Source organism: Lepisosteus platostomus, chromosome 3 (assembly GCF_059453375.1).
Source record: "Lepisosteus platostomus isolate fLepPlt1 chromosome 3, fLepPlt1.hap1, whole genome shotgun sequence".
Lineage (NCBI taxonomy): Eukaryota > Metazoa > Chordata > Actinopteri > Semionotiformes > Lepisosteidae > Lepisosteus > Lepisosteus platostomus.
In genome coordinates, this window is record NC_142613.1 from 29,993,931 (window position 1) to 30,021,756 (window position 27,826).

Below are 27,826 nucleotides of genomic sequence, written 5' to 3' on the forward strand. Positions count from 1 at the left end.
CTGTGAATGTTGCACCAGGGGCACCTGGCGGTGGCCCTGTGACAGCTGCTCAAGCAGATCCTCACTAATAGAGGACCTCTCAGGGCTAAGGGTGAGGGCTACATCACCAACCTGCTCTCCTGCCATCTGGATCCCTTCCACCACTGCAGGGTGGTGTTCCTGACCCCTCTTGGGTGCCAGGGTGCACAGGGAAAGCTCCTTTTCATCGCCAGGTGGGGAGATCTGCTCCTCTTTAGGGATGTAAAAGGTGTGTGCTTTACCTGGTGGATCAGGCGGCTGCTTGGAGCACCACTCCTGTGGCTTGGAGGCTGTTGGGACCTTGGCCGGGACATGACTTCCCTGTATATCCGGGGATCAAGGAAATATTTTAATTTCTTGTCCAGAGGGAACAGAAGGAATCTCCACATAGGCTTCTGTGTTCAGTGGGCACTGTGTGAGCACAGTCTGCCTCTTGGCCCCCCTTTCCTTCTGTACAGAAGGCTTAGGAGCCTTGACCTGTTTCCACACTTTGCCTTTCTGGTGATCCACCAAAGGTTCCACTCTGAGTCGCATGCCCTTTTCTTTTTCAACCCGTTTGAGCTTGCCATGTGACATCAAACACCTTTCAACCTCAGTGTCAATCAGTGTCTCACTGTGTAAGACATCTCCCATGGCAGCCTTGAGGTAAAAGCTTCCTGCTTTTCCTCTGTGTTTTACTGCCTGCTCTGTGACTTCAGGGGTGGAGTCAGCACTCACTTGGGAGTGGCTGAATTCATCCAGGCAGGAACCCTTCCGCTCAATCAGATAGACTGAGGGAGGGAGAGGGGGCGGGTCTCCGCCTCCTCCAGTGGAGAGTATCAGCTCATTCACGCTTCCGGCAGCCTTGGGGAGTGGTTGTCCCTGTCCTAATAAAGCTTGTTCAAGCCTGGCCAGGCGGGCGGCTACTGAATCCTTTTGTTCAGCCTTTTCTAGCCCTTTCCCTCCCCCGGTGTTCTCAATGCACTTAGGACGCTGGGTGCGGTCCTGTGTGCCTGCTTTGGAACGGGGCTTAGCCAGCTCAGGAGCCTGTGCTCCTTCGAGCAGGAGGGAATTAACCCTGCTGGCTCTGACAGCGAACACAGTCGCTTTAACAGCTTTTTGCTCAGAGCGACTTTGGACATCATACTCCCAGGCTTTCTGCACGAATCTCTTAATATCAGTCATTTTCATGGTCTGTGCATCTGTATGCATTAAGATCATCTTTCTGACTGATGGGTGGAGATTTGCAATGAATAAACCCTTGAAATGTGTGTACTCTTCGCAACCCTCATCATTTCGCCCTGCAAAATAAGTTCGTCTAAGTCTCTCGTAATATTCGCGAGGGGACTCTCTCGTGCTTAATGTCAAGGGCGGCGGCTATCGCGGCAGTCGGGTCAAAAAACGCACTGTATTCTTCGATAAGTGCTTGACAAAGCTGTTCAAAGTCATTACAGACTTCTTTCATCTGCCTAGCCATCCACTCATGTACGGCTCTGCTGGTAGTTTTCCTGACCAGAAACACTTTCTCCTGTTCTGTGGCGTTTGGCAGGTATTGCAGGTTATACCTGAGGTCCTGAATATAACTCTCGATATTATTCTCTGACACTGCAGGGTCAAATCTCTCTATGTCCTTCGCTAGCTCTCTCAGAGAATGGAGATTTGTCCTTCCAGCTTCTCCGCTGACGGTATATGGAAGAGATCATGGTCAGACCTGTCGCTGCTAGAGAGAGTGCTTAATAGCGACTCGAATTCAGACCTTTTAGCAACCATCGTTAAACTTAAAGAGTATTACTTTTAAGTACGAAATCACAGTTTTACCACAGAAAACCACAAGATCAAGTATGCAATCAACCCGGTAGATCACAAAAGATCACAAAACAATCAAGCACTGCTTAAAGAGCAAGGGGAACTTTTTTCCTTTCGGCTTTCAGCACACTGTATTGTCGTGTATGAAACCCGCGGCGTTTTATGTTGAATTATTCCGCTTGGTTGACTCATTTCAGTCTTGCCACGCCCACCCAGGGACGCCAAAAATGTAACGTTGCCATAGCCGGCCCAGGGACGCCAAAAAATGTAAAATTGCCATAGCCAAAATGTAATGTCCTCTCTGAAGGCACCAGTTCTGTAGGAATTGGGCATTTACTGGGACAATTATTAATTGTAGCAGTAAATCACAAAATTGATTCTTTTGATGGCTTTAGAATCCAACCATGCGATATAACTCAAACAACGCACACACACAGGTACTAATACATGAGGATACATTTATTAATACATAGAATATGCATATAAACCTAACAGATCTTATCGAGAGGGTTATCAGAATACAAAAGGTATATATTCAGTCAGTTACAAAGAGTTACATATATCAAGAGGACATACGTTCAGTATATCATTCATTAAGACCGTTTCATAAATGAACTTGGTTATAAGTTCTACATTAGATACTCAAAACAAGTACATAACTCTTAGGAATTAAATTGATATCAACTGGTTTGGATAACAATTGAATTCTCGAGCAGTAATGCAGTGAAGTTGAATACTCATCCAATCTCTGGGGATTCAGATCTCCTGTGGGCACAAAGAAGCAGTTGCAGGCTGTTGCTGTCCAATCCGCGCTCTCTGGCTCGGTGCCAGGCTGTGCTGTGCGGCTTGCGACGGTGCACTGCTGATGCTCACTGACCGGCTAGTTAGTGTTGGCTTTAACTAGCACAGTTTATGCACAGGAGAAAAGATGACTGTGAGTCCCAGCAAGTCAGGAAGAGGACCGGTTCGTTCCTGATGAAGCGCTAGTTCTGAATAGTGATTCAGCTGTCCACAGTTCTGACCTGTTCACGAGGCCTGCTGCTGGTGCTAACCTCGGGTGGATCCTCTGGTTACTCTCTGGCAACCTCCGCTCTCGACTCTTAGAACAAAGGAAAGTTCTGGCACTCGGACACACTGGCCGTTCCGTGGTTGTCCGGGCTGAGTATCAGGATGGTCAGGAGGCGCGCTGCGAGAATGTCCTGCCCTTGGGAGCCTTCTGCTCCTGGGCCGTCCTGCCCTGGAATTATCCTTTGAATTCCCTTTAGAATAGTCTCAGAATTCCCTCTGAATCTTACTGAATCTCTCAGGCTCTCTGTGTTGCCTGTTTTTACCTGGAGGAACTTCAGCTTGTTGATTGGCTGAAAGTTCCATGGGCATCAGAGTCCCACGTGGGTTACTCGGCCCTACCAGTCCCTGATTGGTTGATCAAGGTGAGATATAAGTCACTTATTCCTGACACTTAGGAATGCAGTCCAGATGTCCATCTGGCACTCCCTAGACAGATAGGCGCCAATGGATGACCATTGATCATGATAGCCAGGCTTAGCTAAGTGCATCCCCCTTTGGGAGCTGTCCTAGGAAACCTTATCAAAAGAAACCTTAAATCAGCCTGCATGAATAGTTTCTCTGTGGCTGCACCACAAAGATGAACAGAGAGATGAGGCCTAATTTGGGAAAACTCAGAAACACTTAATTCTGCCTTATTAATAAGCCTCGCCGCTACACTAGTATACTTTAGATCTTTTTTTCTGAACCGGGGAAAATCTGATCATGTTTTTTTATTATTGTTATAGAGAAACATTATTTTACATATCACCTTTATGTGATATCACCTTAAGGACAGCACATACAAGGGTTAATTGCACAATAGACTGCGCAAAGAAATTTAAAATAGTCTTCTTTAGGTGTGAGGGCAGACGTGGATCGCAGAAGGCATAATCGGCAAATTAGGAAAACAAAGAACAGGACAGGCAAGACGTTTATCCAGAGAACGAGTGATCAGAAAAAGGAACAGCTGTTACGCCCAGGTTTTACGCTCTCTCTCTGCTGAATGAATAAAAGCATTTTATTAAAAACACATTTGCGTTTGTCTGGATATTTACTTTGTAATCTGTGGTTTACATCTACTGTATTGCTTTGAGATGCCACTTTTAAAGGTGATATGTAAAATAAAGTTTTTTATTATTGTTATAGAGAAACATGATCAGATTTTCCCCGGTTCAGAAAAAAAAGATCTAAAGTATACTAGTTTGTCACTCTTCTCATCCCCTCTTTGCTAAATGGCTTTTGAATAGAGTCACATGAAGAGAGAGGTGAAACAGCCCTTCACAGCCCTGTCGCAGTACACGAATATAATTATATCTTATTAATTTCTTTAGATACGCCAGTGGTTCTCAAACTGTGGTACGCGTACCGGCAGTGGTACGTGGCGTGCCGCCAAGTGGTACGCCAAATGACCCTGGAACTGTGTCATGTGTGCTGAAAAATCGGGACGGGTTTTCATATTTTGTATTTTAATACGTGTCGAATATGCAGCCTACGTACTACGATACAGTGCGCGCTAATACTTCAGTGGACACAAGTCATACTCTGTAATTCTATACCACTCTATAGGAATGCGTGCTACGGATGCAAATGACCAATTGTATATAAAAAAAAGCTACTGTATCTCCAGCAAATAGGGAGAAAGGAGAATGTGCGTGATTTTGGAACAATGCTAACGTTGTAAACGTGGAATGCATAGAAATACGTGCTACGAACGCAGGTAATCTTGTGAGCACACGAAAGCGTGATAACTGAAACATATTTAAGAACTGTTCTAATTTGAGAAAAATACACCGAGCGTCTCTGTGTTTCGCTCCCATGCACATGAAATAAAAACTTTAAATAAATACGGAAATAAAAACGGAAACGCAGAAAAATGCAAGCTTGCGGATTGCTAAAGCAGGTAAACTACACTATTTTTGAAGAATCTTATTTACCGTTGGCAAAAGAGCTGACACGTATTATGTGTAGAGAAAAAGCTGCTAAACGGCTCGACCTGCTGCCCCCCTCCCCCTGAAAGACATTCATTCATAAAATTATTGAAATGAAGGATTATATCAAAAGTACACTGATAGAGCGCGTTAAGATGAGCAGATGTTTTTCACTGCAATTAGATGAGTCTGTAGTCGATTTGGCCAATTTGCTCGTTTACGTTAGATACGAGTTTGAGGGCATGTCCCATGAAGACTTTTTGTTCTGTAAACCGCTACCAACAGGAACTACAGGAGAGCACATATTTCAGCTTCTGAATGAATTTATCGAAGAGAATGGTCTCGACTAGATAAAATGCGCCTGAGTTTGTACAGACGGTGCTAGAGCAATGACAAGCCGACATAACGGTGTAGTTGCACGAATTAGAGAGGTTGCTCCAGAAATTAATGTACGCATTACAACATCCACTGCGAGACCTTTGCCGTCAAGAAAATGCCTGACGATTTAATATCTGTTAGACTCTGTTGTGAATTGTATCAAGGCTCGGAAAATTAATTCACATCTGCTTTGCTCAACTAAACAGGCTCACCCCTCTCACTGAAATGGTGCTTTTTTATTAGTTGTTGTTAATGTTTTTTTTCTGTAAAACACTTTGAGAAGCCACCTTTAAAGGCGCTATATCAAATTAAGTTTATTATTATAATATTTATTATATGTATGTGTGAGTGTGTGCACGCGCACTCATGTTGGTCATTGAGAATTTCTGGGGTTCCTATGAGAAGATGACTTGTAGGTGGTACTTGGATGCTTTGGTTAGATTAGGGGTGGTACTTGGTCCAAAAAGTTTGAGAACCACTGAGATACGGGATTCTTTTAATACAGTCTTTGCTGTGCTCTAGAGGATCCTTGTGACATTTCGAGCTCTGGTTGAATGATAAGTGTCGCAATTTAAATAATTTTCGTAGTTAGAAATTATGAAACGCTCTGTTAAAAGCAAGGGAGTTTTTATGTCCGTTGCAGTAAAAGAAAATGCCTGACAAAGTAGGGCTTGGACAGATTCCAAGTGCATTTTTGCAATTTACGTTGCAACAGACAATGTACAGCGTGTACTATTCTTGTGTTGCGGTACATGAATATAATTATATCGTAATTAATTTCTTTAGATACGCGATCCCATATTATATTCCCTTTTAATCAAATTCTAAAAGTATGCTTGTTGACTCCGGTATCTCGTTAGTTAAAGACTTCGATGCTTAAAATGTTTAGGGAGAAATGGAATACTGGTGTGTATGTTTTCTTTAAAGTACCGAGACCAGCCATATACTGTATGTTTAAGTTCCAAAATTAATATCGTTTATGGCCTTCTCACGCATTACAGTATGCTCCTATTCTTTTTATGCTCAGGTACTAAGATTTCCCTTCAGTGGTAAAATTCCATATAAATATTCAATACTTAAACGGGCACAGTTAAGACATTAAATATACATATACATACTGTATACAGTACAGTTTGCATACGGTAATATGTTAATGTTCCTAAATCAATCTCTTTTATGAGCATGTAAAAGGCATGGTGATTCTCAAAAATTACTGTACTTTGCATGATTGGAAACAAATGCGTGATTGCAAAATGCTGTGGTGTTACTTTTACAAAGACGGTCAATGAAAAAAAGAATGTGGACCAGGGCAATACTTTTGAGTTTACAGCTTGTCCAAGGTCATTCATTATTAATACTATTAGTAATATCTTCGTTAAAGACTTTGATGGCGACAGCTCAAACATGAGAGGTTGAGCTTTATTAGCTCCACCTTGCGGAAATTCCGGATACTATTATTTTGCCTGCGGTATTATAGGAGAATTTACGGTAACTAGCGGTATTTACCGGTAACTCGCGGTATTTACCGGTAACTCGCGGTAGACAAAATAATGCGGTATCGCCCGCGCATTTTGAATGGCTGCATCTGGATAGCTGCTAGGTATTTTATTTTTAATTAATTTAGTTCACTTTAACCCTCTTGGATCAATTAAATCAAGTGTGGAACCTCTATTTTAAAGGAGAAAAGGTTTTGGGACACTTGAGTAACAGGTGTCTCATCTGATTCTGGGTAACTAGACTCATTAAAAAGTTGTGGATACCCTATCAACGTATATCAATTATACTGTACATTTCACACATAGCCATGAGTGATGAAAGCATATAGAAACAAACATGTATCACTGAATACAGCATGAAGATAGGAGACTATTGAAAACTGAATTAAGAAAAACAAACTCAGCACCAATCCCTTCTGAAGTCTTACTCCCCAGCACTAGCACTGGAAATGTTAAAAAAAATGCATGTAGACAAACATTCCTATATACTGTATTTAATTCTTATATGTAATATTAAAATTATACAGTATAATGTATAATATATAATATACAATACATACAGTATACAGCAGGTATCACCACCCCCTTTCAAAATGTTCACTTTTTGTTGCCCTAAAGCCCAAAAAGAAGACAAATAAAATCAGACTTTTTCCAGTTTTATTGACACAGTGTACCTTGCAACATCCAAGTGAAAAAAGAAAGCAAAATTTCTGAAAAAAATAAAAAAACTGAACAACTGGGTTGGATAACCCCCCTGAGCTAATACATGTTGGAAGCAACTTTTTCTTTAATTACAGCCTTGAGTCTGTTTGGATACATCTCTACCAACTTTGCACACCCAGAAGGAGGAATATTTGCCCATTCCTCCTTACAGAATTATTCGAGCTCAGTCAAACTGCGTCGTGACCATTGATGGACTGCCCTTTCAAGTCATTCCAAAGTTTTTTGATGGGATTTAGCTTGGGGCTCTAACTAGGCCACTCAAGGCTTTGGGTCATTGTCATGTTGAAAGGTGAACCATCTTCCCATTTTCAACTTCCAGGCTGAGTGTTGCAGGTTTTCTTCAAGAATTTGCCTGTATTTTGCACCACCCATTTTTCCTTCAATCCTGACAAGTGCCCCAGTCCCCCACAACAGGATGCTGCCACCACCATGCTTTACTGTAGGAATGGTATTCTTTGGATGGTAAGATGTATTGGGTTTATGACCGATGTTTTGCATTCTGGCCAAAAAGTTTGATTTTAGTCTCATCTGACCACAGCATCTTTAAGATGCTTTTTAGCAAAACATAAATGAGACATGATGTGGCTTTTTTTCCTTGCCACCCTCCCATACAGGCCAGACTGGTGGAGCGCTTGTGATATTGCTGTCACATGCACATAATGCCCAGTCTTTGCCATAAAGGCCTGTAGCTCATTCAAAGTTGCCATCAGCCTCTTGGTAGCCTCTCTGATCAGTCTCCTTCATGCTCAGTCATCCAGCTAGGAGAGATGACCTGATCTAGACAAGGTCTGGGTGGTGCCATACGCCTTCCACTTCTTAATGATGGTTTTGACTATGCTCCATGGGATAAAGCCTTCGAAATCTTTTTATACCCTTCTCCTGACATGTACCTTTCCACTTTATCTTGAAGTTCTTTTGAAAGCACCTTTCTGCCCATAGTGGATTCTTTGCTTTGAAATGCACTTCCAAGCAGTTTTTATTTTCAAAGTGTCATACAACAAAAGGTACAAATTCTGAAAGGGGGTGGTGACTTTCTATACCCACTGTAATACATACTATTATTAAGATAATTACAATTGGAACATTTACAAAGGTTTTATTTTCTACATATTTAGATATTGGATAAGGGTTCTTATAAGGTTTCAACAACACTCCAGCATTCAGATGGAGTATGAACAGGCAAAAGGTTTGTATAAAGCAAAGAGCAATGAGCATTGAAGAAACTGTGTTCTGCTTTCTTCCCAGGACAGCCTGTGTGCTTATCAGCTAAGCTAATACTAAGTGTACACAAGTGGCTGCAGCACTACAGGATGGGGGGGGAGTCAAATGATTTTAATTAATTTCCTTCAGCTGTACCCTATTTATTTCAATTAAAGGAAAACAGCTGGAAACTTTGGTTTAAGGTGTGAAAAGAACTGGCCACTGTGGTTCACTTTCATATAATTTAATCACAAAATATTATATATTCTTAAGTGGTAGACGAGACATAAAAAGCTACATTAATCATTGCTGTCTATTTTTTGGAATGACATTGAAATGCAAACACCAGAAACATTTTCAGGCTTAGTACAATCTCCTACAGTATTTTGGTATGGAAAAAAATATGACATGGACTGCAAGCACAGCTCCAGCTCTGAGGTATTTTAGTTTTAATAATATCAATTCATTTCTACCCTCTGTGTCAATTACACAAACTGATAGTGCTGAACCTTTTTATTTTTAAATAGCAAAAGTATTGGGACAACTGGCTGTTAGGTGTTTCACTCCAATTGGACATGCATTTTACATTCTGAAGAAAAAAAAGGAATTTGGAATACCCCAAGAATAGGCAAGTTCTCAAAGGGGCTACATCAAAGGCTCGGTAAAAAAATTACACTAAGACTTTGGTGATCACAGGGAGTCACAGAATTCATGCAGTTGTTACCTTAAAGGGATATACAACCAATTACTGACTTTTACATTGTGGAATTTACTTTCCAGATGTCTAGATGGATTTTATAAAATGTATGATTTTGTTCTAATATGATAAATTGTATGAATAGAATTATTCAAAAATAATCTGTTTTATACTTATCACATTAATCTCATCACAAATTATTGGACTATACAGCAAAATAAACAGTTTTGACTGCACTGTTTCAATACTTTTGGAGGTCCCTGTAGTACTGAGTTGAGTTGTGTATTCAGTATTTCTCCAGGTTGATCAATATTTCAGTTTCATACCGTATATGTACTGTAGTCAGTGTTTCTCCAGGTTTATCAAGGGCTCCTCCAAGGCTTATTCCAATGGAGTGACCCTGTAGTTATTAAAAACATACTTCCTGGGGCCAGTCAATAGATTAATTATTCATGCCCTTACCCATGGATTTGTTTCTGATTTAACCTTACTGCTGCAGTTTCATTTATTCAGTTAATTATGCTGCATTAGACTGAACTGGTTTAAGTGAGCTATCTGACAAAAGAAGGTGTGACACTAGGGTTTTACAGGACACTAATCACCAGCTTTAATTGGGGAAATAATTAATTGCTTTGGTCCCTGGAGGAAGGTTTATGCTGTTTGTAACAAGGTTAAATCAAGAAGTGAGTCTCCCAGGCCTGTTCATTTTTATTGAATTTAGACTTTTTCAACCCATAAATGGAGCTGTGATGGCATTTCATCCACAGTCCTCTACTTTAGTCCTGTTTTAATTAGTACGCAGAGGTATATCCACAATCTAGTAACATCAAGAGCCATAAAATGTAAATGCAAAGAAAATGAGCAATTTTAGAATTATATGAAAGCAGTGAAAAGAGAGACATGAATAAATATTACTCAGGCTTATCAAAATATTTTAACAATATAAAAAGTAATAAACATTGTACAAACCAGAATGTTTTCCTTAAGGACCTAGTTCTGAATCACTTTGATCACAATAATTACAATTTAAGATTTTGTATTTACTATTTTAACATTTTATTACTGATACTATTCACACTTAATTTACATCTAATCAAAATAAGAGTAAAAGTCTAGTTATTTTATCAGGACAATAATAATCATTCTTGTTTTTATACTGTACAATGAAGGCACACAAGACTGAAACTGTTGTTGTGCACTTATTATATAGTGTAGAATCAAAATAGAGACATTTTAATTGATTTGATGAAGGTTACAGGGCCAGCAAGCATTGTACAATAAGAAAACTAGAGCCTGCTACCAAATCAAACCCCTTGTGAAACCTTAGTAGACATAAGGTCTATGAGCATTCTGGTTTCAGAGAAGTACTTCCACACTCCCAAGTTTTCACCAGTTTAATCAAAACACTTTCATTTAATTCAATAATAAGTGAATAGTACCTCATTTTTTACTTAATCTGAAATTAATTTATAGTAGCTAAATTGAAATGAAAATTTAACCACCACAGCAAAAGAAATTGTTTTTGTTAGTTGTTTTGAATTCCCATTGAATACGTTTTAATTAAATCGCCATTTAATCCCCATGAAGATTCCCAGCACTCTCTAATGACTCTCTAAATGGCCAAGAGATGATACTGGAGTACTCTGCTATGTAATGATGTGTAAGAAACATTTTCTTGAAGCATCACTGTGTTTAAGAATTTTTAAAGCTAAAATTTAATTTAAAATCTCCAACTATTTGTGTGATTGTAGTCAATGACTTACCCATTTTGTGCAAGGTCGATAACTACTAAATCTTTTTCTAGAAGGACCACTACAGCATAAGGTTCCTGAAAATCTGTTAGGAATAAAAAAAAGATTAATGAATAAATGAAAATCTGAAAAGTCACAAAACTTTTCATATATGTAAGATGACTTAAGACTCTTATCTTAATGTCTGAATCTCTATTTTATGTAACAAAAGACTATTTAGGCCTTTCAGAGTCTTCAATAACCATCATTTGTCAAGTTCCCAGTAACTATGTAAGCAATTTTACTATGTACAGACAATAGGCTATTTCAAAATATGTTATGGTTTTAAATTATTTAAAATGTAAAAACTTAGCTGACTTTTGTTTTGATTTTTAGTATATACTAAAAATGATATACGAAACAATAACAATTTAATAAAAAATTCAGGATGTCAAAAAAAATATGCAACTAATCATGGGAGATGTTTCACCAAAATATGATCAAAACAGAAAATGGACCATAATTTACAAGGAAGAAAAGATAATGCATTTTTTATGGAAAAGAAAGCAACACACCAGAGAATCAGACCAGTTTATAACCTGAATTACTTTGACACCTAAAGTGGATACTTATAGACTTGTTGGATGTACTGTACATGCAGACGTACTGTATATTCTCTCTTGCTCTCTGTAGGAGACTGCTACGGAGTTACAGTACATTTACAGAATAGCAATAGCAAGCAATGTAAACATTTTCAGTCTTAAAAGTACAGTACGTCATTACATAGGGGTGAGTGCTAACTATCTTTTGTTGTATATTTAACTTTTTGTATCCTTCTAGAAATTTAAAAGAGTACAGATTACTCTTCACTTTACTGATTTATCGTAGCACTGAGCCAAAAGAATGCTATAGAGCTTTTTTTTCCATTACAGGGCAACACAACCTCCCAAAAATAGAAAGTACAAAAATATTTTGTAATAAGCTATAATAAAAGTAATTTAAAAAACTATGTGTGAGGCACAGAGTCTCAATGAGCATTGCTGTCACCTCACAGCTACAGCTAAAGCCTCAAATATGGCCCTGTTAGTGTAGAGAGTGTTGGCTTTCTCCAAGTTCTCCAGTTTCTTCCCACAGTACAAAGATATGCTGTTCAGGTTAAGCAGCATCTCTATGTCATGCCCTGTACGTGTGTGTGCTAAGTGATGAATGGCATCTTGTCCAGAATGTAGTCAGGTTCTCCTTTTCACTTCGACCCTTCGACTTTGACAACGATAAAACAGTTAGTGAAAATGCGTGGATGGAAAAAATGTAAAAATTTTTAAAGATTTTTTTAAGCTTTAGTAAAATAAATGTATCTTTAAATTATCTTTTTTTTAGAAACATACCTCTTCTTGTTTCCTTCATATCCTAGGAACATTTTTCATGTGTTTCAATACTTTGTTATATGAACATCTGACCATGAACATTTGAGATCAAAGAAGGACTGCAATGCAACACCAATGGCACCTATTTCTTATAATGTCAACCCTGGCATTAAAGTTGTGACTATCTACAGCAACATGCTGTTAATGACAAAGGTACAGTAGCATGGTTTACAAGTAGAAAAACAAAGTGATTTTCATTTCATGATGCTAAAATACATATGCATATAGATGTTACATGTACTGTACCTAAATCCCCAAACTAGAAAACAGTTTATTCATAGATCAGCCTCAAGAGAAAGTTGGTCTCAATAATTAGAAAGTCAGGATAACTGACTGAAATTAGGAAACTAAACAACCACAATCCTCTCTGCCCTAGGTAAACACAAATTGTGTTCTCTTCAGAGATGCACAGATTCAGCCTAATGATTCCAATGTTACTGGAAAATGTATTGTTGCTGAAATTTAGAGAAATTACAGGAAAGAGGTTCTGACACTGGACTCATGATTGGCTCAATGAGTAAATGAACTCACTTAAGTGCTGGTTGAGCTCTATGATCCAAGCATCACAGCATCAAGCACGCGTCATGTCACTCGCTGACTGTGAATAGGATTTCCCTGGCAGTGGCTGAACACCGCTGAGGATCTAGTAAGATCAGCTCTTAGCAACACAGCAACCCCTGCAACCTCCCTAACTGTCAGTAAGGGACATGTTTCTCCTACACTTAGAGCTAAGCATTGGGGTCATGTAGCCCCAAAGGGTTACAGTGAGACAAAGAAGTCTGCCTACACTTCCTCATTCTCCACCATGTATGGTGGCAGGGTTCACAGCTGTGACCCAAGATGTTTAAATACTTAGGTGTTTATGCAGACAACTTACATCATCTTGACAATTTGGGGAAACATAAAGGTAAAAAAATGCTATGGTATATAGTCAAAAGCTTAGAATTTAAATAATGGGATGTTATTTTAAAATTGTACAACACAATGGTAAGCCCTCATTTATAATACAATTTTTGTTACCCAATTTATAGAAATATAGAAAATATATTGCTCTAGGATCTGTCAAGAGAAGATCAACCAGAGAACCATTTAGGCTTAAGGGAATGTCCTATACTGACAGGTTGAAGGAACGTAACCATTTTAATGTAAAAGGTACAAGACTATAAGGGGACCTCATACAATAATTCAAAATCTTCAGAGACCTTGTGGATTTCTTTATAATGAACAGTAAAGCATGAATCACAAGGAATGAATGGCAACTTTAAGTGGAAATGTGGAAGTGCATTCCTTTATCCAAAGGGTTGTGGGAGTATGGAACAAGCTACCCAGTCATGTTGTTGAAGCTGATATACTGTTTTCTTTCAAGAAATAGCAGGATGAGATGTTTGGATCAATTAACTACTAACTACCAAATGGGCTAGATAGGCCAAATGACCTCCTCCCATTTGTACTCTCATATAATTTGTGCAATACACAGGGTAACAACATGATACTCACTCAACATGGTCCACTCAAGAACTTCTTAGCAGTAGTAGTGAGGACTCATACCTGGAAGGTTGTATTTTTCAATGGAGTAATTTTTCTCACTGTTTAACTAGGAAACTAATTGCTTTCATTCCAAAGCAGTCTTCTCTATGATATTATGCTATTATTTTCCTGTAAGTGAACAGATGTTTCTATAACTAAACTGCTTTTTTGTTTGGCTGAATTTTGAGTAAATATGAAATTATCTTAACAGGAAGGGATGTATGTGACCCATGACAAACACTCTTCATTCACAAACAACCTTGCCAATGTAATTTTATGTAACATGCATAAATGTCAGTAAAGATTATATTACTTTTGGGGGATTTAATCTCCTTTACAATATTCATAAAGAACACATTAAAACATTAATAGTATAAGAATATGAGGTGCAACTGAATTATGTCATTAACCATATTGTTTTGAAAAATAAATACTACATAAAAACTAGCCAGAAGCTAAGTCAACAATGATTTAAACTTACATTTCATTTTTAAAAAAACATGAGCTTATGTTGGATATTGACATTAACCAAAAAAGACCTGTAAGAACTGTACTCTGCTCACTTCTTAATTTTAATGGTATGCACCATTAACCTTTGTAAAATGGTCCACACTTACTTATTTTTTTTTAAAAATTGATTTACTTTAAAATAGTCTGCATGTATGTGATGTAAAGCAGAATAATATTTACATACTGTACTGTTGGTGGGCTCATATACTGTACAGTATTTGGATGGAAAGTTCAGATTACTTGCTGTACTGTACATTATTCAATAGCGATCAATTTAGCCTAAATAAATTCTCCCCTGCTTTTAACAATCTAAACTGAAATAGTGGTCAACTAGAAATACCAGTATGGGGCTATGGAAATTAATAATGTATGCATGTAATGTATATAAACTAAACATATGCTCATGTTTAAAATGCAAAAAAAGTAATGTAACAATTTAAAACTCATGTGCCTTTTACCTAATGCTCTGCATTAAACATATGTACATAAGTAACTTTGAACTACATTTCACCATTTTAACAGTTCACAATTAGATGTGATAAGTTATGCTTTACAATTCATTAAATTAATTATATGATTTTAAGTTAAAACAATTGAATGATTTCTATCCCTGCAGAATCACTACTGACATTTGTCCATTATTTTATCAACTGACAGTCTTTAGTAACTTATTGTGGCCTTAACTCTGTAGAATCAAGTAATATCAAAAATAATAAATCAAATTGAAATCAAAACCAGTTTGATTTGATTTGCAGTTAGAATCATGCATGGCACATTTAGAACTGGAAATGTTTTTCTCTATACTTTCTAATATACCCCTGAAGTTGTATTTAGAAAATCTGCTCACAATTCTGTTTCTTTTTTTACAAAATAACCCCAAAACTACAGCTACAACTCCGAGGTGTTTCACCTTCTTTTAAAAACAAAAACCCGACAGCAATCATAATTCACAAGGACTATGGATTTTAAGATATGGCCAGCAGCCATATCACCCTGCAACTTACAACTGGCAACCCACTGAAGCTAAGCAGGTGTGAGCCTGGTCAGTACCTGGATGAGAGACCTCCTGGGAAAAACTAAGGTTGCTGCTGGAAGAGGTGTTAGTGGGGCCAGCAGGGGGCGCTCACCCTGCGGCTCATGTGAGTCCTAATGCCCCAGTGTAGTGACGGGGACACTATACTGTAAACAGGCGCCGTCCTTCGGATAAGACGTAAAACCGAGGTCCTGACTCTCATTAAAAATCGAAATCGAAAAGAGTAGGGGTGTACCCCGGCGTCCTGGCCAAATTTCCCATCGGCCTTTATCAATCATGGCCTCCTAACAATCCCCCTCTAAAAATTGGCTTCATTACTCTGCTCTCCTCCCCACTGATCGCTGATGTGTGGTGAGCGTTCTGGCGCACTATGGCTGCCGTCGCATCATCCAGGTGGATGCTGCACATTGGTGGTGGTGGAGGGGAGTCCCCATTACCTGTAAAGCGCTTTGAGTGGAGTGTCCAGAAAAGCGCTATATAAGTGTAAGCAATTATTATTATTATTATATATCATGTTTTAGCTTTCAGGAATCAGAATATACAGTACTGAAAAACACTACTGTGCACTACGTGTGTCAAATGATCGCATAACTTTGTGACTGTTACCTCAGTTCTTAACCAGCTCATGAAAAAAGATATTTATAATGTAGTAAAAAAAAGTATTAAATCTAAATGCAGTATGATGTAGTAAATCAAAATTCCAGAAAGCTGCTGTAACGCATCCAAACACATCATTTGAAAATATGTAACAGATATAATCTTAAATGTCAGCTGATACTGGAAATCACAGGTTTGGGGCTAGGGACCAGACAGTGCTGCTTGTGTTACATTGTACAAATCATCCTATAAAACAAAAGATCCTGTAGTCAATGTCAGTGTCAGTCATGAAACCAGACTGTTATCTGCTATATGGACTTAAAAATTTATTTTGTTAACCCTTTGTCAAATCAAATTGGCTAAATCCAGGAAAGGTAGGTAAAAATTCATGTTTCTTCTGCCTATTTCACCAATGAATCCTCAGATAAATCATCAGCTCCCTTTACCAATTTTCCTTTCAATACCTCCAGTGTTCAATAACCATTTAGTATAATACTGCTAATATTCACAGCAAGCTGGTGCCTAAGCTAGCAGACAACAGACACAAAGCAGGATACACCCTGGACAGGAAATTAACCTTGACTTAAATTAATTAAATTAACCATTTAACTGTGGGAGGACACTGGAGCAGCCAGTGAAAACTTGTGTGGTCTTGGGTAGAAAATGTAAACTCTACATGGATGGTGCCTCATGACCCAGGAGCTTTGATGAAACAGTTCTAAATGCCATGCCACAGTGTGCACCACCCTTCGTTCATACAGTATAACAGAGAAATCTAAATAAGCATAAGTTTCAGTCTCACAACACATAACCTCTCATTTGCACGTCCCTTTACTCAAGGGTATGCAAAGCATTTTCTTTTCTTTCAGCCGATCTCAGCCTTTAACCTTGAAAGATCCTTGTGATAATTATTTGGCAGTTGTTGCCATCAAAAATAGTCCTACACTAAACAAAAGCAGCATAAAAGAATAACTTAAAACAATTAAAGTTGCCTTTAAACAATACTGAGGCCCAACATAGAGGATTTGTATAACAAAAAAAGTGTTAAGAACCTCTTCATTTTCTTTAATTCGACCAAACCATTCATTCAGTCATACAGCATCACAAAAACAACTACATAGCACTAACTAGAAACTGAGGAAAAGCAGGAAACTTCCAAACACTTACCATTTGGATATGGTGTTTCACAGAGGGTTAGAAAATCAACGATAGGATAATCCATTTCTAGTACTGCAGTGCTCTTTCCATGCATCACTGTTAAACATGGTCTTCTTCCCACAGTGTCATATGACAGACCCCCTGAAAGAATCATGAATGGATCTCTGGGGGAAAAAAAAATTGAATACCACTAATGAGACTGTTAAGAAGTAATGAATAACATAATCTTGCTTTAAGAGGCCAAGAAAATCCAGATCAAGACTGACAGTCTTACTTTATATAAGACTAGTAGATGAAAAATAAAAGGGAAAAGTATTTTTCTTGTGAACAACATTTGCAAGCACAAAGGTGAATGAGTATGAGATTGAGAATGCGAGGCATATAAAACCTGTACAAGTGAGTATTGGAAAAGTATTTTGCAATTTAAAACCTCTCAACAGTTCTGACCATTAATAAACTTCTGCTCACTACATTGTCTATGAAATGGGTAAGTGCTGAGATAAATTAGATTCTAAAGGGGATAACAAAACAGATAAAAACTCTGAGTGAGTTGATTAGACTGGTTAAACAAGGAAATACCATAAAAAGAGGTGTACTGAGATACTCATAAGAGTTACATAATTAAATAATAAAACCAGTATTTTTAATTTATAATTAGAATCTGTATGACATTAATAAGAGCTGACATCAAATACAGTAATTCCTATCAGTAGGTGTTCTGTGAAGTGTAGAATCTTTTCTCTTCGTGGCTTGAAAAAAGAATTGTAAAGAGTGATTTAAGAGTCATTAATGTGCATCTTAAGCACAGTAGGAAGTGTGGCTTGTTCACATGCCTTTAATGTGCTAGGACTTAAAACATGACACTTGCTGTACGAGATGAACCCTAATTAGCAGTCCCTGCGTGCCTTGTTCCCAGGAGATCAACTAACTTGAAGATGAGTAACTTAAATGCCCTGTGCAAAACATTGCAAGACACACTTTAGAACAAATTAAAACCCCAAAGATTACATGTAGAAACACTAGCTTTATCACCAAGAGCAAAACAAGCCCTTACCCAGCTCTGGTTGTTTTGTATTCAACTTTTAAGATAGGCTTGCAAGGTTCTGGTTTTTTTCCATCCTTCGGGTGCTTTCCTGAAATAGAACAATTTCAACAGTGTTCAAACAGGTCAAATCAGCTCTTTCTGCCCTGATGCTGCCATTGTCTCTGTGTAGATCTTTTACGTGCCTCTTAGTAAGACAAGACCATCCATCTAGCATACGTGTATTTCTACAAATCTTCAAGACATCGCACAGGGCAAAGATATCTAATAAAGGTTCACAGTTGGCAACCTAGCTGGTAAAGCAACCTAACTTGAAGAGATATTTGAAATTGAATATTGCAGATTCCAAACCTATATACTTTTACTACACATTTTCAACCAACTTCCTTGTGAGCACTGCTGTGTCTGTGGGATATAGTACACTTTCTAACTCGTTTATGGAAGCCCAGTGGGAATTAAACTCAGGTCAGAAAATGAAATGATTGTTTCTCTTAGCTAGGACCTGCACTGACACATCACAGAATTGCAATAAAATAGGAAAGGTACAAAGCTACAACAGACAGAATTCAAGTCAGGACTGAAGTGCAGGAACAGAACAGCTGAATAGAATAAGAAACAGTTTTTCTTGTGCATGCTGTCACAATAAGCCACAAAAAATCATGATTCTGTATATAGGAGAAATGCCTCTCCTACTTTCATTTCATTTTTTTTTAATCAAAAGGATTTAGAAGACAATAGTTTTTTTTTAAAACAGCAGCTGTAATTACGTTTCTTATTTAATACATAAGTACAGTACAGGCAATTTTCAAACAGGTAACTTTTCAAATAGCTTTTCCCTTGTCAACCATTACTTGGCTAAAGTACACTGTAATATTGTATATCATATTATATCCTAATGAGTCATTTAGGATATGTTACAGTTAATTTTCCCAAGAAATGAAGCATGGGGGGTCACATTTTTTACATTTCTGTGGTGGAAGTTTAATTTGATCTATACATTGTATCAATTTCCAGAAAGAGCTGTGATTACAGAGACTGGGGGATTAAACCTACTCAAACGGATTATGCTCTAAAGTTGACCTTGTCTCTTGTGGCATAAGATTCGTGTATTCCCATAGGTCGTCTCGCCGATTATGGATGAATTAGCAAGCTGCTAATAAAAGTCAAGAAGGTGGCTAAGGGGTATTTAGAAATCAGTTGCTTGGTTTAACTGAGTGAAAATTAATTATTTATAATGCAGCATAAAAATGGAAGATAGTTAATAAATGCAACCCCCTGACATGAGGATATTTTTGCAGACTATTTTTTTTATCTTTGCCCAGTCAAAGTATCAAGGGTGGTTTAAGATGTCTGTGGGACATAAGTCAAAGAAAGAATGTTCCCATGGGGGTTTTTGCAGCTCTGAATTGACAGTAATTGACACCCAATGCATCTGCAACAGACCTGGGAAGGAACCTGTGGCACAGTTGCTGAGGCCCATGTACTGTAAGAATAGTCGACGACATGTTTTGCAAAGTCTAAACCTCAAGAGATGAGGTAGAACTGAACCACATCCATCTTGAGACAGGTGACTTCACCTTTAGCCTACACACTACACTGAATGACCTATGGCTAAGGAGACATACAGTACATAACATTATATTCCCATACTATAACCTCATCTAAATAATGCTCAAGTGAAGGCTTCCTCAAGGATCTCAGTAATCAAGAACTTATTATGTAATTAACTATACAGAGTCAAGCTGATCCACCAGACTCACTTCTCTTTTGACTTGAGTGTGATTTTAGTTCAGATGAAACCTGCTGCAATTTCTAAATCACATTTAAAACAGAACAAAAAGCCTTTCTTTATGCAAAGGGTTTTGGGAGCAAGGAACTAGCTACCTAGCCAATTTGATATTGAATCTGATATGGGTGTGACACCCGAAGAAGGCTCCACAGCTAAAACGCTGTGTTTCTTTTCTTCTCAGCATGGAATAAACTTTACTTGTTCCTTTGCAGCCTACGCATGCTACTTGAACTACGTGAATCTCATACGCTGATGTCTTTCAAGGAATGGCTGGATTAAATATTCAGATAAATTAGCTACTAACGAATGGGCTTCATGTGTTGTGTTCATGTGTTGAAAGGAATCCTCTTGTTTTAAACTGTTCTTATTAAAAATAAAAATAGTTTCAATCTCTAAATCACAATTCATTGCATAATAAAGCAAGATAACAGTAATAATAATAATAATAATAATAATATTAATAATTGCTTACACTTATATAGTGCTTTTCTGGACACTCCACTCAAAGCGCTTTACAGGTAATGGGGACTCCCCTCCACCACCACCAATGTGCAGTATCCACCTGGATGATGCGGCGGCAGCCATAGTGTGCCAGAACGCTCACCACACATCAGATATCAGTGGGGAGGAGAGCAGAGTAATGTAGCCAATTCATAGAGGGGGATTATTAGGAGGCCATGATTGGTAAGGGCCAATGGGAAATTTGGCCAGGACGCCGGGGTTACACCCCTACTCTTTTCGAGAAACGCCCTGGGATTTTTAATGACCACAGAGAGTCAGAACCTCGGTTTTACGTCTCATCCGAAGGACGGGGCCTGTTTACAGTATAGTGTCCACGTCACTATACTGGGGCATTAGGACCCACAACGACTGCAGGGTGAGCGCCCCCTGCTGGCCCCACTAACACCTCTTCCAGCAGCAACCTTAGTTTTTCCCAGGAGGTCTCTCATCCAGGTACTGACCAGGCTCATACCTGCTTAGCTTCAGTGATATGGCTGCTGGCTGGGAGAAAGTATTGAGAGAAAATATTTATAGCTTTCAGCAAGTGAGATCAATATTTTTACCTGTCATTGTAAAGATTCAGAAAGATTTATGAGTACAGAAACATCTTTCCAAAAAGTTCAAAGTTTAGACCTGTTATGCTTACAGACAATCAATACTTAAAAATTCCTCTCCTGGATGTTAAGGCCATTTGTCTCAACAAAAGCCAACCCACAACACAAAACCCAGGTTTCCCAAATGGACACACATGCCATTTATCAGTTGTACTTCCTCATGTCAGCCTCTAAAATGCAAACATCAGAATATAAGAATGTAAGTCAATCATTATGTCAATAGCAAATTATTTAACAATTTTAAACTCTCAACATTTCTGTTGCGAAGTAAACTCTTTTGAGAAAGCCAGTCTCAGACAAAAACTTTTTTTAATGACCTACCTCATTAAAATTAAACCATAACATCCAAGGTCATGTTTAATCTTACTGCTGTATTTCACTTTGGGGTTCTGTTATTCATGAAATGTCAAAACAGATCTATCACCATCTAGTTTTTCTCTGAATGCAACTTGCCTTGCATAGCATTCTGTGATTTTATGAAGGGTGGGGAAACCAGACATTTTAAGAAAAAGTCTTCAAGGCAAAGCCTAGAACGACAATGATAAATAAAAATGTTGTCTTCTGTCAAAGCCTAAATGACAGCTGTTATTTTGGTTTTGTAATTCTTTAAATATCTGAAGGCGGTTAGCATTGATAAAAATTTGTGCATATGAATTGAGACTTGGTTAATAAAAAGAACATAAAGAGAAAAAGTTAGGGTTGAATGATCAAACTGAGGTGTAATTAGTGGAGTCCCACAGGGACCTGTACTAGAAGCACTTCTCTTCTTAATTGAGTGCATATGATCTACAGATGCAGCCATTCAAAGTGCGCGGTACAGACACGTACCGGAGGTAATTGGCTACGGCGTCGTGCATCGTGACGTGCGATGACGCAAAATACCGCGGTGCGTGATTGGTTGACCGACAGGGGCACTCGTGGTCTGTTGGTCTGTCGTAGAAAGACTTACTGTAAACGTCTTTACTGTGCCCGTTGTAGATATTGAATTTTACCACTGAAGGGAAATCTTAGTAGCTGAGCATAAAAAGAATAGGAGCATACTGTAACGCGTGTGAAGGCCATAAACGATATTAATTTTGGAACATATGTGTTGTAGGGCTGTGTAGGGCTGTTTCGCCTGCCTGTTCATGCGAGCTGTCTTGTAGCCTACTGGTCTAGGTGCGTGACTACCAACTGGCAGGTTGTGTGTTCGAATCCAGCTGGTGCTGGACTTTTATTTTAACAAACATTTCTTCGAAAAAATAGGTAAGCGATATTATGGACAATCAATTGATTTTTATATTTCAAAATATCGCAACATGATCGATATTTGCGATATTTTGAACATATCTTCCCTTCTGACAGCGGTTCCTGCTTCTATTGTGTGTGTGTGTGCAACAGAGTAAATTTCTATAGAGAAATGGAGGCTGGACAGTATGCGTTACAATATAAACATTTATATTGATTTAAATCGTGTTCTGATTTAAATCGCAAACGAGTGTTTAATTATGTGTTTTTTAATCATAATCAGGCTAATGCATTTCTACATTTTCTGTATGAACCAGCTTAGAGGTTCATACAGAAAGACAGCTTGTGTTTAAATTGAGTGTAAGGTAATTTATGCTTCTAAAGTCATGGTCAGTATTTATTATTGTACTGTGCTGTAAACGTTTTCTGTGCCTAGTCACATTATTTTATAGCGTTTTTATTGCGTTATTAAATCCGGTGGCGCTGTGTGTTAGTTTCCTGACTCCCATTATTTAAACTGCGACACTGATCATTCATCTCTAAATAAACTTTATTTTATATAGCGTTTTAAGCGAATAGGTAATTAGATTGCTCATAAACCTAATCGCTTTTTCTACATAAACACAGCGTGATTGCTCTCTGAAAATGCTTTTCCTTTATTTTTAAAGTAGGCTCAGATTTCAACTATAGATCGTATTATTATAAACTTTCTTGGAAAACTGTATTTTATGTAAACCATGTTTGCTATTAATTCATTTAGGGCTAAAATACGTTCATTGTCTTCCAATCGAGTCGAGTTGACATTGGAAGCCTGCCACACCCGGACTGTTAAACCAACGCATTAGCACGTCAAAGCCCATTGAGCCAGTATTGGCTTTAGTATTCCCCCTTCTCCCCTCAATTCAATTCAATTTAAGGTGTTTTATTTGCATGACAGATGGGTACAAGCAGTGTTGGGTATGTATATTGTAACGCTTACGGCAGACAGGCACTGTGTAAGAGCCGACGCACCAGAGCAGCGCACCGAGAGAGCGTCTGCATTTATAACTTAGTTTTTAAAATTAGTCAAGCAATATGAAGCATCTCCTTTTACTTAGTGCCTGAGCATACTGCAACGCGTGTGAAGTCCATAAACGATATTAATTTTGGAACTTACATACAGTATATGGCTGGTCTCGGTACTTTAAAGAAAACATACACACCAGTATTCCATTTCTCCCTAAACATTTTAAGCATCGAAGTCTTTAACTAACACGATACCAGAGTCAACAAGCATACTTTTAGAATTTGATTAAAAGGGAATATAATATGGAATCGCATATCTCAAGAATTTAAAGACCAGACAATCGCAAACTCGTTTTCAATAAAATTATTTTATTCATTCAGCAGTTTGTGAGAGGGACATCCAGCAGGGAGAGACACACACACCGGTTTTCATTGACAAAATTGTTTTTTTTCAATTCCTCTTGTCTAACAGGAATGTTTTGTTTGTGGACAGACTGTTAGACAAGAGGAAAAGACCGCCTCCTCCTACGAAGCATTTCGTTGATCCGATCACGAATTCTTTTCCAGTCGTACGCAGCAAGGGTTGAGAATCTCCGATTCACCATCGTACTAATGGTTTCCCGGAGATTGCAAGGCAAGGCACTTTTGCCTCTGGACCCATCGAAATTTACAGACGTGGTCCACCCCCAGTAAATTTCAAAAGTCACAAGATTTCAAAACACGAGGGCGGCGTAGCGGTCGGCTCTTGCTTTCCCGTCTATGCCGATGCACTGCAAGTACAACCCCCCCTTACAACCCCCCGATTAAAAAATAAATAAAAATTTGAATCTCCTGCGGAACACATTCCATAAGAATCAGCGGTTCTACAACATATATCGCCTTTAAAGGTGGCTTCTCAAAACGCTTTACGGGATAAAAACAACCAGAACAGCAGCAACAACAATATTGTATTTCATTGCACTTTGAAAACCAAGTAATAACTTAACTCAGTACGTGCAAACGTCTTGTATGTTGCTGTCGTGAATGCCTGCGTACCCATAAGTATCTTATTTGCCTTGAGTCCTGTCTACAGTATATTTGTCCCCCTATCTCCCTCAATTCAATTCAATTCAAGGTGTTTTATTTGCATGACAGATGGGTACAATTCTTGTTGGGAATGTATACTTTGATATTTACACCCGGCGCGGCACCGAGGGAGCGTCTGCATTTATAACTTAGTTTTTAAAATTAGTCAAGCAATATGAAGCATCTCCTTTAACTTTTAAGTCCCTTTCTGTATTTTTGTATTATATTCCCTATTAATCAAACTCTAAGAGTATGTATCGGCTTGTCAGTCAGGTCTTTTTTTCTCTATTTCAATTGTCGTTTACACATGCACAACTTTAAAAGCTAGCAAGACAGGTTTCGATTCACATTAGCTGGCGAGCCTTGTTAAAAAAAACAATGATAATGTAACATGTCACTGTTTGTTCATGAACAAAGTTATACTGAGATTTCCTTAGATACGCGATTAAAAAATAAATAAAAATTTGAATCTCCTGCGGAATTCCATAAGAATCAGCGGTTCTACAACATATATCGCCTTTAAAGGTGGCTTCTCAAAACACTTTACGGGATAAAAACAACCAGAACAGCAGCAACAACAATATTGTATTTCATTGCACTTTGAAAATTGCATTTGAGCACGGTTTTTGACTTTTTTTAAATTGCATTTTGGGCGCGGACAGCACATACAAGGGTTAATGAACTGCGCACCTCACCGTACCAGGCCACCACTGCGTCACACCACACAGCTGCCAGCGCACTTCACCGTGCCAGGCCACCACTGCGTCACACCACACAGCTGCCAGCACACCTCACGGTGCCAGGCCACCACTGCATCACCCACCTGCCAGCGCACTTCACCGTGCCAGGCCACCACTGCGTCACACCACACAGCTGCCAGCGCACCTCACGGTGCCAGGCCACCACTGCATCACCCACCTGCCAGCACACTTCACCGTGCCAGGCCACCACTGCATCACACAGCTGCCAGCCCACTTCACCGTGCCAGGCCACAACTGCGCCACACCACACAGCTGTCAGCGCACCTCACCGTGCCAGGCCACCACTGCATCACACAGCTGCCAGCGCACCTCTACATACCCGACCACCACTGCATCACACAGCTGCCAGCGCACCTCACCGTGCCAGGCCACCACTGCGTCACATAGCTGCAAGCGCACCTCACCGTGCCAGGCCACCACTGCATCATACAGCTGCCAGGGCACCTCACCGTGCCAGGCCACCACTGCGTCACACCACACAGCTGCCAGCGCACTTCACCGTGCCAGGCCACCACTGCGTCACACCACACAGCTGCCAGCGCACCTCACGGTGCCAGGCCACCACTACATCACCCACCTGCCACCGCACTTCACCGTGCCAGGCCACCACTGCATCACACAGCTGCCAGCGCACCTCACGGTGCCAGGCCACCACTGCATCACCCACCTGCCAGCGCACTTCACCGTTCCAGGCCACAACTGCGCCACACCACACAGCTGCCAGCTCACCTCACCGTGCCAGGCCACCACTGCGCCACACCACACAGCTGTCAGCGCACCTCACCGTGCCAGGCCACCACTGCATCACACAGCTGCCAGCGCACCTCACCGTGCCAGGCCACCACTGCGTCACAACACACAGCTGCCAGTGCACCTCTACATACCCGACCACCACTGCATCACACAGCTGCCAGCGCACCTCACCGTGCCAGGCCACCACTGCGTCACATAGCTGCAAGCGCACCTCACCGTGCCAGGCCACCACTGCATCGTACAGCTGCCAGGGCACCTCACCGTGTCAGGCCACCACTGCGTCACACATATTTCAACGCCATATATTTCATGGATATTATGGAATATAATGGATGGATATCTTAGTTATCTTTCTAGTTCACAGGTTTGCATGCATAATTTAATTTTGAAAGCCACTGAGACATCAGGTACTACTGTTGTATTTATGAAAAAGAAACAAAACAAAAAACATACTAACAACTGTGCCATCCTACTCCTTAGTTAATACATTTTATTATTCATAAACAGTTAACATTGTTAGCAAAATATTTTGAATTATATTTAACCCTATTTTTTCTTTAGTTTTGTATTTAACTTATTATATGATAGTCAGACTTAATGTATATTTGAACAATGAAAATATATTTTTACAAGATTTTACATTAAGCACTTAAAATTAATATGGTTAATAATAGTAAACTGTAACATGCTGTAACAAGATCGGTTAAACTGCGAAGAAAATGCTTTCAGAGAAAATGTTTCAGGTGTGAAGAACATAGATCTCCAATGCAATTTCAACCAAACCTGTTCCCACACACCCTGCCCCCACTACCATTAGAATATACACAAACATTTTAGCGTTTCATTCTGAGCAGAAGACCCTCACACCTGAAGAGTGCTGGCTGTGACGAATTAAACCAGTTTTACAGGTTTCAATCACAGACCATGTGACATGGGAGTCAGTAAACTAACACACAGCGCCACCGGATTTGATAACGCTATAAAAACGCTATAAAATAATGTGACTTGGCACAGAACAAGTTTACAGCACAGTACAAAAATAAATGCTGACCATGACTTTAGAAGCATAAATTGCCTTACACTCAATTTAAACACAAGCTGTCTTTAGCCCTCTAAGCTGGTTCATACAGAAATGTAGAGATCCAGGCTCAGAACACACAGCTTCATTAGCGAATACATATGCAGGACAACTAAGACGTTTTACAGAGGATGGATTTTTAGAAACATCCCATCAGTGACATCACTGAAAACAACTCCTAGGTACTGTAACTGTCGTGTGGATAGTTTCACAAGAATCAGACAAAGGTTTAAGCATCGCTTTTTTAGATAAAACTGCAAAAAAAAAACAACAACCAATAATGTACTTCTTTGCGGCTCTGTTTGCCCAAATCATATATTCACAACGTGAAATCTAGAAAATAATATTACGTAACCAAAATCCGCAATATGGAAACAGAACCTGTGTAATTGTTGATAGATGATGTACTCGTAACATTTTTTCAAGACGAACTACAACATTTAAAAAATGACTTGTATGTACTTGATATCTCTAATCAATCCACGGGTCCCAGCACAAAACGAAACTAAAACGCATACCGTTTCGCGCTTCTTATTAGTTGCTCAAAAGTAATTTGACCGTATGAAACGCATAATATAAACCTAGAAACATATACGTGAGCAGTACTTAAGCACTGTAGTATCGGTGTTAAGACATACCTCTCAAATACTGTAAATCAAGTTAAAAATATCTCAAGACCGATTCTGGTCATAATGAAACCATGTTTCGTGTATGTTTTCTTTTTCATCTTGAAATAACTC

The 27,826-nt window shown here is 39.1% G+C and overlaps 1 protein-coding gene across 35 annotated transcripts in view; it reads right to left on the reverse strand.

The window, feature by feature from the left end:
* LOC148674704 (syntaxin-binding protein 5) overlaps window positions 1–27,826 on the reverse strand; it is a 245,239-nt gene that overhangs the window by 89,363 nt on the left and 128,050 nt on the right. For all 35 annotated transcript variants that reach the window (XM_088625141.1, XM_088625140.1, XM_088625138.1 and 32 more), the window contains exons 9-11: window positions 18,306–18,384; window positions 17,261–17,415; window positions 11,036–11,108 (exon numbers count right to left, since the gene is read on the reverse strand). In XM_088625141.1, the coding sequence (XP_088481267.1) occupies window positions 11,036–11,108; window positions 17,261–17,415; window positions 18,306–18,384 (307 nt within the window). The remainder of the gene's footprint in view (window positions 1–11,035; window positions 11,109–17,260; window positions 17,416–18,305; window positions 18,385–27,826) is intronic.